At 50.3% G+C, this 15018-nt stretch overlaps 1 protein-coding gene across 4 annotated transcripts in view; it reads right to left on the bottom strand.

The window, feature by feature from the left end:
• Positions 1 to 15018, bottom strand: part of LOC125432374 (amino-terminal enhancer of split-like) — a 63298-nt gene that overhangs the window by 1862 nt on the left and 46418 nt on the right. For all 4 annotated transcript variants that reach the window (XM_048495839.1, XM_048495838.1, XM_048495836.1 and 1 more), the window contains 2 exons: positions 8516 to 8532; positions 3420 to 3521 (listed from right to left, as the gene is read on the bottom strand). In XM_048495839.1, coding sequence (XP_048351796.1) covers positions 3420 to 3521; positions 8516 to 8532 — 119 coding nt within the window. The remainder of the gene's footprint in view (positions 1 to 3419; positions 3522 to 8515; positions 8533 to 15018) is intronic.

Raw genomic sequence — 15018 nt, 5'->3', positions numbered from 1 at the left:
CTCCTTCTCGGCAACCAATTAATCAGCCCCTTTAGATTAGGAGGCCGGGGATTGAGAACAAGACAGCAGACACTGGAAGAAGGTTGCCAACTGACCGGTTGCCAACTGACCGGGTTGCCAACTGACCGGAGGGAAAAGGGCCCCAACTGTTTCATTTTGTCTGTTTGATTGGGGAGGGGGAGAGGGGGGTAAACTTCTGGGCCAGCTGCCAAATGTTGGGGTTGCTTGCCAGAACATGTTTGCATAAATCTGGAATTGAAGGGTTTTGTTAAAAAAAACAACTGCTTTTTTATTTATTTCAAATAAATCCCCAGCATTTCCCACAGAAACTACTCAAAGCTCACAGGAAGAGAAGAAGAAGAGTTTGGATTTATATCCCCCCTTTCTCTCCTGCAGGAGACTCAAAGGGGCTGACAATCTCCTTGCCCTTCCCCCCTCACAACAAACACCCTGTGAGGTAGGTGGGGCTGAGAGAGCTCCGAGAAGCTGTGACTAGCCCAAGGTCACCCAGCTGGCGTGTGGTGGAGTGCACAGGCTAGTCTGAATTCCCCAGATAAGCCTCCACAGCTCAGGCAGCAGAGCGGAGAATCAAACCCGGTTCCTCCAGATTAGATACGCGAGCTCTTAACCTCCTGCGCCACTGCTGCACAAGACCTTCCAACAGAAAAAAAGAACATCAAAAACTGATCCTGAAACTCTGCACACTATGAAAAGCAAAATAAAAGAGACATCCACTCAAAGCGACCAGAGAGGAGCCGATCGGTGCCTACAGGACATTTCTGGGAAAATGTGTGCCGCAGGTATGCTATCTCATCTGAAAAGGCTGCTGTGCCCATCAAAATAACGCCTACATTCGGGAGCAATGATTTGACTGGCAGATCGGATTTCCTTTCTCTATCTGCAGGACAACCTGAACTGAATAGGTCATGCTTGGCTATGGATTGGGCAGTGGCGTAGCGCCAAGGGGACAGGGGGGGTGCATGACACGCCGGGCGCATGCCAGTGCAGGAGCATGGCAGGGGGTTCTGGGGGGGGGTTCCATGGTATTCTGGGGCGTGGCAGGGGCGCAGGGCACACGCACGCCCCGGGCACAGTTTCCTCTCACTCCAGCCCTGGAATAGGACATATTTGTATACTGGGGAGCAGCAGTGGCGTAGGAGGTTAAGAGCTCGTGTCTCTAATCTGGAGGAACCGGGTTTGATTCCCGGCTCTGCCGCCTGAGCTGTGGAGGCTTCTCTGGGGAATTCAGATTAGCCTGTGCGCTCCCACACACGCCAGCTGGGTGACCTTGGGCTAGTCACAGCTTCTCAGAGCTCTCTCAGCCCCACCTACCTCACAGGGTGTTTGTTGTGAGGGGGGAAGGGCAAGGAGATTGTAAGCCCCTTTGAGTCTCCTGCAGGAGAGAAAGGGGGGATATAAATCCAAACTCTTCTTCTTCTTCTTCCCCTGTGGAGCTCAAGATCACACGGACATTGGCCACCTCCATTTCATCATCACAACCCCCTGTGAGGTAGATTAGTCAGAAAGATCGAGCGAGCTTCCCAGTGCCCGGGCATCCAACCTCAGTCAACCCTCTAACTGCCATACCGCACTAGCTCTACCACAGGAGTTGTTTCCAAGGGTTAGTCTGCCGTAGGGCAGTGAGATTCAAGTCTGGTGGCAGTCAGAGTATGAGAATCAAAGCTCTCTTGGGCGGATCTGAGCTCGAATGGAGAAGGTGAGGTTGCCCGTTCTAAAACAATCAACCCACCCTCAGGGCCAAGTAGGGCTAGAGCGCTCTTATCTCACACAGGAGCCGTGTGGCGTAGTGGTTAAGTGCTTGCACTGCCACTCACACGGTCAGGAGTTCGAGCCCCCTGTGGGTCAGATATCCTGGCAGCTGGCTCACGGTCAACTCAGCCATCCATCCATTTCTTGGTCGGTAAATGAGTTCCTAACACATAGCTAGGGGGTAAAGAATAGCCGGGGAAAGCAATGGCAAACTACCCCACAATTCAATTCAATTCAATTCAATTCAATTCAATAAGCCTTTATTGGCATATACGATAGTATAAAAATGTATACACGATAGTATAAAAATACAGTTCCAGTTAAAAAGTGAATAGTAAAAAACTTCGCGTTTGTCATACATTCAGTTTACAAACTTCTGACAAAAACGTTGCCACTATAAGGCAACAATGAAAACCCTGACAATTTAAAAGCGTAACTACTTTATCTGATTCAGTATAATCAATCATAGGGTCTACAACTTGGGATAGCAGGCTGGATCGGAGTTCTTGGTATAATAAGCAGTTCAGGAGAATGTGTGGGATGGAATCCAGCTGTCCTCTGCTACAGGTACAGAACCTCTTAACGCTTGGAAGACCTTTAAGTCTGCCTCGATGTAGCGGAGATGGCATGATGTTAAATCTAGCCAGCATATAGGCTCTCCTGTGTATGGGATTTGTGAGCGCTGTAATATAATAGGCTGGGTATCCCTGCGTGAAAGGAATTGACATATTTGTTGGTGAACAAGATTTATTTGCCAAGCTCTGCAGTTGTTGATAGTCCATTGCTAACAGCCTCTCTTTAATGAGGGCAAAAGTTTCAGTAAAGGTTAGCATATTGAAGGAGTCACTGTCATAACCCAGTTCCCCGAAAACTACCCCACAAAAGCGGCTTGCCTATAAAATCACTGCTCGCAGTGGTACCCCAGGGTCGGACACGACTGAAGGGGGAATTTTACCTTCACTTTATCTCATACAGGAGCTAATTTTCTACTTTCAAGCATTTCTCCTCTGCTCTTAGCAAGCCAATTACAAAGAGCACAGTGTCTTCATGTCTGGACTCTTCCTTCCACCACCCCTTCTACCTTCAGACTGGGATATAAGGACTCAGGAATCTCCATTCCTGCTTGTATCTGATGAAGAGAACTCTCTTCGGTGTGTTGTGGGGTTTCCAGGCTGCACGGCCGTGTTCCAGCAGCATTTTCTCCTGACGTTTCGCCTGCAGCTGTGGCTGGATCCTCTGAAGAGGCCAGCCACAGATGCAGGCGGAACGCCAGGAGAAAATGCGACTGGAACACGGCCGTGCAGCCCGGAAACCTCACAACACCCCAGCGATTCCAGCCGTGAAAGCCTTTAACAATACACAGAACTCTCTTTCTCCAAAAATAACGTGGGGGGGGGGGGGAATTGGTCTCTAAGGGGCTACTGGACTCTGACCCAGCTGTTCTAAGTTTTTGCCCGCCGCCGAAGGATCCAGGGAATTGTGGTTTGGAGAGGACGTTTCTGACTCCTGAATATTCCACCATGCTGAAGTCATGGCACCGGTCCTGCGAGTTTGTGCTAGCCAAACCGTAGGAAGACGAGAGACAGGCTGGTCTAAAACTGGGAAAGCAGCCCTGCTCCCTACCGAGGCCTGCCAGCGACGCCACTTACATAATGCGCTGCCTCCTCCTTCGCCTCCGGCTTGTGCTTCGACGCTGCACCGTCCAGCTGTCCTTCTTCTGGCGGGCTCTCGGGGGGAGACGCAGAATTGCTCTTTTGGGGAGGAAGGAAAAGAGAAGGGGTTGCATTCAGGGAAAGTCCCTTGCAAAGTAGAACCGGGCCTGGAACGTGAAACCTGGTAAAGACCCTGAACGGGGGACCCCTGTAAAGTGGAAAGGTGGGAGCCAAACTTGAGGAGATCTACAGGAGTAGGAACAGTGGCGTAGCTTCCACAGGGCGAGTGGGGACAGGCACCCCGGGCAGCCACTGCTGGGGTTATGTGGGGGGTGGAAAATCACCCTCACACACCTCTTCTTTCCCCCCTCACCAGGCCCCACCACCAGCTAAGGTAAGTGGAGTGCAGGGGGCCCGGGGGGGCTGGGCCCGGGCCCATAGGGGGTGGAAAACTCAGAGTCTGCCCCGGGCTCCATTTTCCTTAGCTACGCCCTGGGTAGGAAGCACACAAGAAGAAGAAGAAGAAGAAGAAGAAGAAGAAGAAGAAGAAGAAGAAGAAGAAGAAGAAGAAGAAGAAGAAGAAGAAGAAGAAGAAGAAGAAGAAGAAGAAGAAGAAGAAGAAGAAGAAGAAGAAGAAGAAGAAGAAGAGGAGGAGGAGGAGGAGGAGGAGGAGGAGGAGGAGGAGGAGGAGTTTGGATTTATATCCCCCCTCTCTCTCCTGCAGGAGACTCAAAGGGGCTTACAATCTCCTTGCCCTTCCCCCCTCACAACAAACACCCTGTGAGGTGGGTGGGGCTGAGAGAGCTCCGAGAAGCTGTGACTAGCCCAAGGTCACCCAGCTGGCATGTGTGGGAGTGTACAGGCTAATCTGAATTCCCCAGATAAGCCTCCACAACTCAAGCGGCACAGCTGGGAATCAAACCCGGTTCCTCCAGATCAGAGAGCACCTGCTCTTAGCCACTGCTCTTAGCCAAGGAGGGTGTATTCATGCTGTCAATAGGGTGCATTAGAATCAGAGGAACAGGGTGCAGGGGATCAAGAATGCGCTGCTTGGGGGGGGCAGGGCTGCCAATTTCTAGGTGGAATTACAACTTATCTCTAGAATGCAGATATCAATTTCCCTAGAGAAAATGGCTGCTTTGGACGGTGGCGTCTCCACCTTTAAACCCCATCCTAGTCTCCTTACAGGAGCAGCAGTGGCGTAGGAGGTTAAGAGCTCGTGTATCTAATCTGGAGGAACAGGGTTTGATTCCCAGCTCTGCCGCCTGAGCTGTGGAGGCTTATCTGGGGAATTCAGATTCCCCACACACTCCCCACTCCCACACACGCCAGCTGGGTGACCTTGGGCTAGTCACAGCTTCTCGGAGCTCTCTCGGCCCCACCTACCTCACAGGGTGTTTGTTGTGAGGGGGGAAGGGCAAGGAGATTGTCAGCCCCTTTGAGTCTCCTACAGGAGAGAAAGGGGGGAGATAAATCCAAACTCTTCTTCTACTCTTCCTCTTTCCCTGCCCAAACTGCGCCCTTCCGAGATTCCCCCACCAAGTCTCCAGGATTTTTCCAATCCGGAGTTGGCAACTCTAGCTTTGGGGGGCAGCCCCCCTTGGAAAGGCCTCGGCTATGACTGTCAAAGCCAGAATAACCGCGAACAGAATCAAGCTTTCCTCGGTGTAGGATCTGGACAGCCGGTGCTGGGAATCGAAGTCTGCATCTGTTTGTGAATAATCAGCCGTGCCAGCCCCCCTTTCGGGTCTTAAGGGAAAAAAAATATTTTTTTTCTTTTCAACATGAGGATGCTGCCAAACGACTTCTTTGGAGCCGGTCCCTAACACACACAAAAATGTTTGCACAGTGGCTGGAATTAAAACAACAATTGAATAACCGCCTCTTGCAAAAGACTTGAAAGGAATTCTTCCCTGCCCCTATGGGGAGATAATGAGGCATGACAGCAATGGAAAATCCCCGTCAGCCGCTCAGGCTGTTTACATCCCAAGTCTTAACCTGCGCGGTGCCGGATGGATGGAGAGGCGCCCTCCGATTTACAGGGCGGGGGAGCGGCTGGACACAGAGCAAATCCTGAACACGGTTCTGCAGGTTTCAATAACAAGGTGTAACCTGTAGGTGCATCGGTATCTTCCAACATGCCCTGTTCACCAGGAACCACTTTGATGTTCCTGTTGAGCCACCTGTTCAGCTTTCCTGGGGGGTTCTGGGATTTTTTCCCCCCAGCATAGAAGAAGAAGAAGAAGAAGAAGAAGAAGAAGAAGAAGAAGAAGAAGAAGAAGAAGAAGAAGAAGAAGGAGAAGGAGAAGGAGAAGGAGAAGGAGAAGGAGAAGGAGAAGGAGAAGGAGAAGGAGAAGGAGAGGAAGAAGAAGAGGAGGAGGAGGAGGAGGAGGAGGAGGAGGAGGAGGAGGAGGAGGAGGAGGAGGAGGAGAAGGAGAAGGAGAAGGAGAAGGAGAAGGAGAAGAAGAAGAAGAAGAAGAAGAAGAGGAGGAGGAGGAGGAGGACGAGGAGGAGGAGGACGAGGAGGAGGAGGACGAGGATGACGAGGAGGAGGACGAGGAGGAGGACGAGGAGGAGGACGAGGAGGAGAAGGAGGAGGAGGAGCAGAAGAAGAAGGAGAAGAAGGAGAAGAAGGAGAAGGAGGAGGAGGAGGAGGACGAGGATGACGAGGAGGAGAAGGAGAAGAAGAAGAGTAGTAGTAGTAGTTTGGATTTATATCTCCCCTTTCTCTACTGTAGGAGACTCAAAGGGGCTGACAATCTCCTTGCCCTTCCCCCCTCACAACAAACACCCTGTGAGGTAGGTGGGGCTGAGAGAGCTCCGAGAAGCTGTGACTAGCCCAAGGACACCCAGCTGGCGTGTGTGGGAGTGCACAGGCTAATCTGAATTCCCCAGATAAGCCTCCACAGCTCAGGCGGCAGAGCTGGGAATCGAACCCGGTTCCTCCAGATTAGATACGCGAGCTCTTAACCTCCTACGCCACTGCTGCTCCAGTGGTTAAGAGTGGCGGACTCCAATCAGGAGAACCAGATTCGATTTTCCACTCCTCCACATGAGCAGCGGACTCTAATCCGATGAGCCAATTCTGTTTCCCCACTCCGACACATGAAGCCTGCTGGGCGACCTGGGGCTATTTACGGTTCTCTCAGAACTCTCTCCGCCCCACTTGCCTCGCAAAGCATCTGTGGTGGGGAGAGGAAGGGAGGACGAGGCCAATTGGCCATGCTGGCAGGGGCTGATGGGAATTGTAGTCCATAACATCTGGAGTGCCAAAGGCTGCCACCACGGCGCTAGAGCATAGGTGTCAAACTCGCGGCCCTCCAGATGTTATGGACTACATCCCCATGCTGGCAGGGGATGATGGGAACTGTAGTCCATAACATCTGACACCTGTGCGCTAGAGACAAGTACTGGGCCAGAAGCTTCAGACCCTAGCTAAGCTTGCCAACTCCATTCCTGGAGATTTGGGGGGAGTAGTCTGAAGGGGGTCCAGTTTTGGGAAGGGGGGAACATCACCCAGGTATAATAATTTAGAGCCTGTATGCTGACACCCAGAGAGATTTTCCGAACCTTGAAAAGTAGACTTCTAGAACAGGAATACCATATCTTGTTGGGGCAAGCAAAAAAATCATGCTCACCCCTCTCTGTCGGAATAATACCGGAACAGGGGCACATAGCCAAATATCTTGAATTATTAACCGGACCCCAACAGAGATGGATCATCACAAGGGCCAGATCCAATACCTTCCCATCGGCCATTACAAAGGGTCGCTACTTATCCATCCCTCTCCAGGATCGGGTTTGTCCACACTGTAAAAATCAAGTGGAGACTCTTGCTCACATTATTCTTGACTGTCCGAGATATGTGGGCATTAGGAATTTCTCTCCCAGGCTGGGCCTAGACAAATCTGAAAGTGACTCTGATTGCTCTGTTGTGGAGCTTCTGTTAAACAACACAGATGTCATGCTCTTGGAAAAAGTAGCAAAATTTCTTTTACAAGTGACAGAACTTTCTAAGTAATGTATACTGCTATATACAGTCTTCCTGCCTGCGCTTTGAATGTACTCCTGATTTGTACTTCAAAAATGTCTGGCAACTCTCTGGAACCTATTTTTAAATGCCAAATAAAGGTTGTTGTTGTTGTAACTTAGAGTCAAAAACAGCCAATTTCTCCTGGGGACCTGATCTCTGCCATTGAGAGATCAAAATTCTGAAGGATCTCCAGGCCTCACCTGGAGGTTAGCAACTCTAGGCCCTGCCTGTCTTAGGCAGTGGAAACGATGGTAGATTGATCTTGTCCCTGGTACACATCCACATGAATGGGACTTGCACGCACGCTAAGATGCCCCGGAATGGACACAATCTGCCACTTTGTGAACGGCATTAATGCCAAGTTCCAGCTTTGGCCACAGGATACTACGCAAGACTGCAGACGTGTTTTCCTTGGGTAGAAGTTGAACCATAGCAGGACCCTCCTGCTGTCAGAACCGGAGCCAGCTGAGATGTTGCACGGACAGGCAGAGAAGAAGAGAAGAAGAAGAGTTTGGATTTATATCCCCCCTTTCTCTCCTGCAGGAGACTCAAAGGGGCTGACAATCTCCTTGCCCTTCCCCCCGCACAACAAACACCCTGTGAGGCAGGTGGGGCTGAGAGAGCTCCGAGAAGCTGTGACTAGCCCAAGATCACCCAGCTGGCGTGTGTGGGAGTGCACAGGCTAATCTGAATTCTGAAGTCTTATTTTTCCACTCCACAGCTTCATGCTCTGGTGTTCTGTTCAACGGGCATTCTTCCAAAAGAAAAACTTTGCTATGTCTTACTTTCGGGGATGCTTTATATTTGGCACTTCAGCAAAACCTTTACTGCGTCTTATTCTTAGGGCATGTCTTATTTTCGGGGAAACAGGATAGTTAGACCAGATTGGCTCTCCTGCCCCTTCCTAGAACCAGGAAAACAACCACCCAGGGGAAATCCCGCACATTTGAATCAGCTGATCCAAGTTTTGCGGGATTCAGTTTTGCTCTCTGCAGAATCTAGCCGGCTTGCTTAACGCGACCATCATCGGCCCCTTTGTTTCTACACGAGGTAAACTTACCCGGCTTGAAGGGAGTTCTGCGATGTGCACCCAGGCGGACAGCCATCCCAAACGTCCAAGAACAAATAAAGAAAAGAAAGATTTAATTAGACTCCTGCGTGAGAATTCTCTTCAAAGCCAAACGAGGTTAGAAAGGGGGGAACAAGATGGGCCTCAGGCAGTAGCCAAGTTGCCGATTCCCAGGTGGGGAATCACCTAGAAACTTGGGGGTGGAGCTTACAGAGGGCGGAGTTTGGGGAGGGGAAGGACCTTAGCAGGGTATAATTTTCTTTAACAAATAAACCTTTAGGCAAGCGTTTGACTGTAGTAAGTACTTCAAGGGTGCTGCCCTGTTGAAATACCTACGACACTGGCAAGAAAGGCCGGTATTATTACCCATCTATGACTGTGGGTCCCAACTTGAGGTACGCATACCCACAGGTGCAGGGGCGTAATGCCCATGGGGCAAGGTGGCAGCTGCCCAGGGCACCACCTTGTGGGGGGCATCAAAATGCAGGGTTCGTTTTTGGGTATTTTTAGTGGGTTTCCATTTGTGGCCTGCAGGGGGCGCAGTTTTTAGGCTAGCGGCACCACAATTTTGGCGTATCATCAGGAGACTGTTGTTATGCTACCCCCCAGGTTTGGTGAGGTTTGGTTGAGGGAGTCCAAAGTTATGGACTTCCAAAGGGGGTGCCCCATCCCCCATTGTTTCCAATGGTAGCTAATAGAAGATGGGGGCTACAGTTTTGAGGGTCCATAACTTTGGCCCCCCTGAACCAAACTGCACCAAACCTGGGGGGTATCATCAGGGCAGTCTCCTGATGAGACCCTGAAGGTTTTGAGACTGTGCCTTCAGAAATGTGCCCCCCCCCCAGCCTGCAACCCCCATTGACAGCAATGCAGAAAACTCAATGTAGAACAAAGATTCTTGGGCAAATTTCTGGGATGTTCCTGCAGGGGGCGCATTTTGGGATGTATCGGCACCAAAAGTTCAGGGTATCATCTGGAGACCGTCCTGATGGGACCCCCCAAGTTGCTGTCAATGGGGGGGGGGCATCCAACTCAGGTTTTGCCCAGGGCTACAGTTTGCCTCGTTACGCCCCTGCACAGATGTATGCCCAGTGGGTTTGGGGGCACACGAAAAAAGATTACGTGATGGGTTTGCTAATACAGGGGTACGATTTTAGGAAAATGGGTTGCCAAAGAGTACAGGAGTGAAGAAAAGGTTGGGAACCACTGTTTTATGAGACAGGGTCATCTCTTAACCACTAGGATACGCTATCTCCCTTTAAAAAAAGTTGCACAACTGCAATTGCCAGAGTGAATTAAGCGCGGGTAAAAGACAGCTACGAATAAGGATATATCACATGGCACGAATTTAATATGCTTTTTTAAAAAAACCTTAATTTGCTGATGTTAAGGTTGTACTACCTTTCACTAAAAGATAAGAAATTACTACCAACATGTCTGAACATTTTGATTTTTCCATTTCCGTGACTATAGTGTTCATTTTACCACCTCTGCAAGCCCCCCGCCCCCAGCTTTCCCAACACGGTGCCCACTAAAACCTTCTCTGGAGTCAACGGAGTGCTTTTAAAAAGAGGGTGGGGCCAGTTGGAGCTTTTGCCCAGCAGGGCTTCTGATTGGCTGTGCCGTTGAATGTTACAATTGTCTGCAATTGTCACAAACCGAATCAACACTGTGGGACCGCATGTAAGCAATCTGTAGGCAACACACATTTGCATGCAATAAACAATGTGATCATTTTGACAGGCATTATTATTATTATTATTATTATTATTATTATTATTATTATTATTATTATTATTATTATTATTATTATTATTAGGGTCTGTTAAGCATGACATTTGCCCCCAAACGCTGAAGAGTTCCTACTGGAGGTAGATGTTTTGTTTTGACATCTTGTGATCGGTTCCGCCTTCTGCGGCAGCCATTTTGTAGTTGGCTCCACCTCGTGGGGCAGCCATTTTGTGGCCGTGCCCACCACCAGGGTTCACGAGGTTCCCGACCCCACCTCTAGACACTTTGGATCGGGACACAGCAGCAAAGAGGAACCGACGGTTTTCCAGCCTAATTGCACTCAAAGGCTGCCTTCCTCCCAGGCAATGGGAACATATTAAATTTTATTGTGTGCAGTTAATATATGCAGTGGGAAACGGGCCAGTTCTGCCTGGCGAGCCACCGAGCACAAACACAGCTGTGATTAACAGGTACGGGGAAAGAAGAGGGAACGTTCCGCCTCCTTGTTACTGGGAAATGCCTTGATAGCCTGTCCAAACAACGGGTTAGTTCCATGGGTGTTTCCCGCTTCTTAGGCTGTAATCGAAGGATTACTAACATCCAGGTCAGGGCTCCTCCTCGAGGAAACGGCTCTTTTGAAGGGTAGACTCTATGGCCAACCCAATGGCTAACCGATGGCGCTCCAGATGTTCAAGGACTACAGTTCCCATCAGCCCCTGCCAGCATGGCCAGTTGAACATCTGGGGTGCCATAGGTTGGCCACCCCTGCCTGTGGCATTATATCCCACTGATGCCTCTCCCTTTCCTTAGCCTCCACCCCAGTTGCTGACCAGAGAGTGGGTGGGAGGATTCGTGTAAAGGGCGATTCCGCACACAAGTAAAATAGGTTCGGCCCAGTTCCCTGAGAAGGGTACTGACCTAGGTCGAAGCCATTGTTGTTCCCCACTGCAACCAGCTTGAACCCAGCTCGGAGGGCGGAATCATCCTGTGCCTCTTCGCCGCTCCGTTCCGATTGGCTACTGTTCTGCAGCCATGTTCCATCTATCCCCACACACGTTATAAAAAAAACTGCCACAGGAATGGAGGGACGAAGGTGGCGTTTTTTTATTAGCCAGCTGTACGCATGCCCGAAACACTCAGCTGTGATTGGCTGAATGGGGGACTCCTGGCACCAGAGATTCCGCACTTTACTGGAATTGAGCTGAGTTTGAGCGGGGTTCCCTGAAAAAGTAGCAGTTCTCAACTGGAGTCGGAAATTTGACCGTTACGCGGGGCGAAGCTGGTACAAAACCACGTCGATCCCGGTGGTTGTGCGGAGCACTTAGGTCGAACGCAGCTCGAACTTAGGTCGATAACGCAAGTGCGGAAGCGACCTAAGTCCTCCGTTTGCAGAATGCTGACTGCTTGGCAGATGCGAGGGCCGTCTTACTGGGCATCTTGGGCAGCTGCCCCAGCCTCTTGACAGGAAAAGCCAGCCCCTCCCCCAATGGAGTAGTGAAGAGGAGGAAGAGTGTAATGGGTGAGTGCAGGCCACCTTGTCTCAAGGGAGGGGTATACTATTTTGGTTGAGGAGGGGTGGGCCCTCATCCTGCACTTTTTGGTTGAAAAATTCTGGAAATCTGGGGATTTAGTCTGAGGAAAACGAGGTTTGGGGAGGGGATGGACCTTAGCAGCATGGGTGGAACGAGGGGGTGCGGAGGGCTAGAGCCGTAGGCACCACTTCTGACAGTCTCGGAGGGTGCATGCAGCCCCCCCCCTTCTCTTCCTCCCAGTGGTGGGATCCAAACATTTTAGTAACAGGTTCCCATGGTGGTGGGATTCAAACAGTGGCGTAGCGCCAGTGGGGCTGGGTGGGGCACGACGGGGGCGTGGTCAGGCATTCCGGGGGCGGGGCATTAATAATTTCTCTGTTACTGTAAAAAACTCTTACTGTAAAAAAAAGTCCCTAATTTCCAGCTGGTATCTTTCTGTCCATAATTTAAACTCATTATAGCAAGTCCTATCGTCTACCGCCAACAGAAACAACTACTTCTCCTCTAATTGACTGCCTGTCAAATACTTCATACTTTCAAATACTCAATTTTGTTTCTAGAAATCAAAAGAAGGAGACTTTCCTTAAACAAGGAACTTTACCATATTTCTAAAACATGTTTTTAAAACAGCCCAACAGGGAGAATTATCCTGTTTTCTTCCTTTGCTAACCAGCCACATAGGAAACAACAGGACTTCATGATTTTTGGACCTAATGGAATTTCTAATGGAAAAGCGGACCCAATTAGTTACCCCTCTCTCGGCACACCCAAATAATTAGTAACCCACTCTCGGGAACTGGTGAGAACCGGCTGGATCCCACCTCTGCTTCCTCCCCTTCCACCCACCATTATGGTGGATTCCCTAGGCAACCGCCATTAGAGTGGATTCTCTTGGCAGCCCCCATGTTGTGCTGATAAGTGTGTGTGTGTGGGGGGGGGGATTCTCGGGTGTTCAGTTCTCAGGGAAACACTGTGTTTCCTGTGCGAACCGCGCCGCCTCCTGACACCACGATCCCAGATGGCCCCTGCACCTGCCAAGCAAACGGTGGCACAGGCATTTAACCCGTTTGTGCCGCCTGCGCAGAATCTGCCAACATGTCAACAAAAACTCCCCCCCCCCAAAAGAATAACTAATACAAACACTTAAAGTGTGACTGTCAAGGAAATCAGTATAATCAGAACAATGTTATAAGCTTATCAGGGGCGTAGCACCAAGGGGAAGGAGGGGTGGACGATGCTGTGGGCGTGCACCAGTGCAGGGGCATGGCGGGGAGTGCGGGAGTGTAACCCCCATGCTCAGAATGGGTTGACCCAGTAAGGGGTGGAGACTCAAAGCAGCAAGAGGCTGCAGAGCTCATGTGGTTTGGAGGAGACAAGGCTACCAGACTCGGACCTTGATTGCTATAAGCTCTTAACACCTTGTTAAGGTAACTGCAATGTTGTTGGGAACTACTGGGAAGGTAGTTGTTTGTTTTTTTGCTATGTTGTAAATGTTGGAGTTTATTGTTTCAGGGTTTCTTTTTGTGGTTGTAATGGGTGAGAGTTCTCCTGGAAACCTTCCTCATGTTGAATCCTGTTCATCCAGCCCTTGGAGTCTTCAGGAGCCAACCCACTTGCAAAGGAGAATTGGACTTGGCAGTATCAGTAGACTGTAAATATGAGGACTTGAAAATGCAACCTGAACAGGACCTTGAAATGTGATGTTAAATGTTGATGTTTGATGTTATATGTTAAGAAAGTAAACCATTTTGTTTTTTCAAAAAAAATTGTGTTGCAAACTCATTCCAAGTTCTGCCCCACAGAACCCATAGATAGAGGTTACAGGAGTGTGCGGGGGCACAGGGCACATGCGTGTCCCAGGCACAGTTACCCCTCGCTCTGGCCCCGAAACTTATGCAAAATAAGACACAAGGCATCATGAACTTATACAGGCATGTATACCATGCTGTGACTACCATGCTCAGTAACAGAAGCTGAAATTGAAACATCCGTCCCACAACAGGCTTCATAAATTTATACGAAACAAGAAACAAAGGTTTCATAAACTAATGAAGGGGGTTGGGCTTTTTGGGGGGGAGAGGAAGGGAAAGGGTACAAGGGAGGAAGAAGAAGAAGAAGAAGAAGAAGAAGAAGAAGAAGAAGAAGAAGAAGAAGAAGAAGAAGAAGAAGAAGAAGAAGAAGAAGAAGAAGAAGAAGAAGAAGAAGAAGAAGAAGAAGAAGAAGAAGAAGAAGAAGAAGAAGAAGAAGAAGAGGAGGAGGGGGAGGGGGAGGAGGAGGAGGAGGAGGAGGAGGAGTTTGGATTTATATCCCCCCTTTCTCTCCTGCAGGAGACTCAAAGGGGCTTACAATCTCCTTGCCCTTCCCCCCTCACAACAAACACCCTGTGAGGTAGGTGGGGCTGAGAGAGCTCTGAGAAGCTATGACTAGCCCAAGGTCACCCAGCTGGCGTTTGTGGGAGTGCACAGGCTAATCTGAATTCCCCAGATAAGCCTCCACAGCTCAGGTGGCAGAGCTGGGAATCAAACCCGGTTCCTCCAGATTAGATACACGAGCTCTTAACCTCCTGCGCCACTGCTGTGAGGGGTGAGGGGTGAAGAGTGAGGGGTGGCATGCAAGGGAGGGGAGGGACCCCGGCATCTGGACCTGCCCCACCCGCCCTTACGGACGGAGGGGGAGGGGAGCGAGGGGTGGCATGCAAGGTTGGGGAGGTATTTTTTACTGCTTATGCAATTCATTGTGTTAATGGTGAGGAGGCCGGCAAGCCCGTGGGCGCCCACGAGAAATCCAAATTACAGCAACCGGCGAAACCCCACGGAAATCAAAAAGAGGCAGAGACGCGCAGAGCAGCAATTACTCCAGCTGTCCGCGAAGCTTTTCCGTTTTTGCTAAGGCTGGATGCAGGGAGAGGAATCCGTCTTCGGCTGTCAGGGGTTGAAGCCTTGAGGGCCGAAGCAAACAAGATCTACGGGGACGTCTCTGTACAGGTTAATTGCAGAGATGAGCGTGGAAGGGATGGGCCCTGTGTTGTCTTTTTCTCTCCCAGGCAAGCTTTGCCATGGTGGGGGGGGGGGCGGGGGGGAGGCAGCCACAGCAGCTCCAGGCCCCACCGAGGAGGTCAGGGGAAACAATGTCTTCTGCCCCCCCCCCCCGACAATTCTGGTGGTGGTTAATGGCAGGGGTTGCGCCGCAGCTAGACAACAGAACAATTAATTGGCCGTGGCTGGCATAATT

This window comes from Sphaerodactylus townsendi, linkage group LG05, assembly GCF_021028975.2.
Source record: "Sphaerodactylus townsendi isolate TG3544 linkage group LG05, MPM_Stown_v2.3, whole genome shotgun sequence".
Lineage (NCBI taxonomy): Eukaryota > Metazoa > Chordata > Lepidosauria > Squamata > Sphaerodactylidae > Sphaerodactylus > Sphaerodactylus townsendi.
Note: the sequence above shows the minus strand (reverse complement) of the source record. Positions and strands in the feature narration are given on the sequence as shown.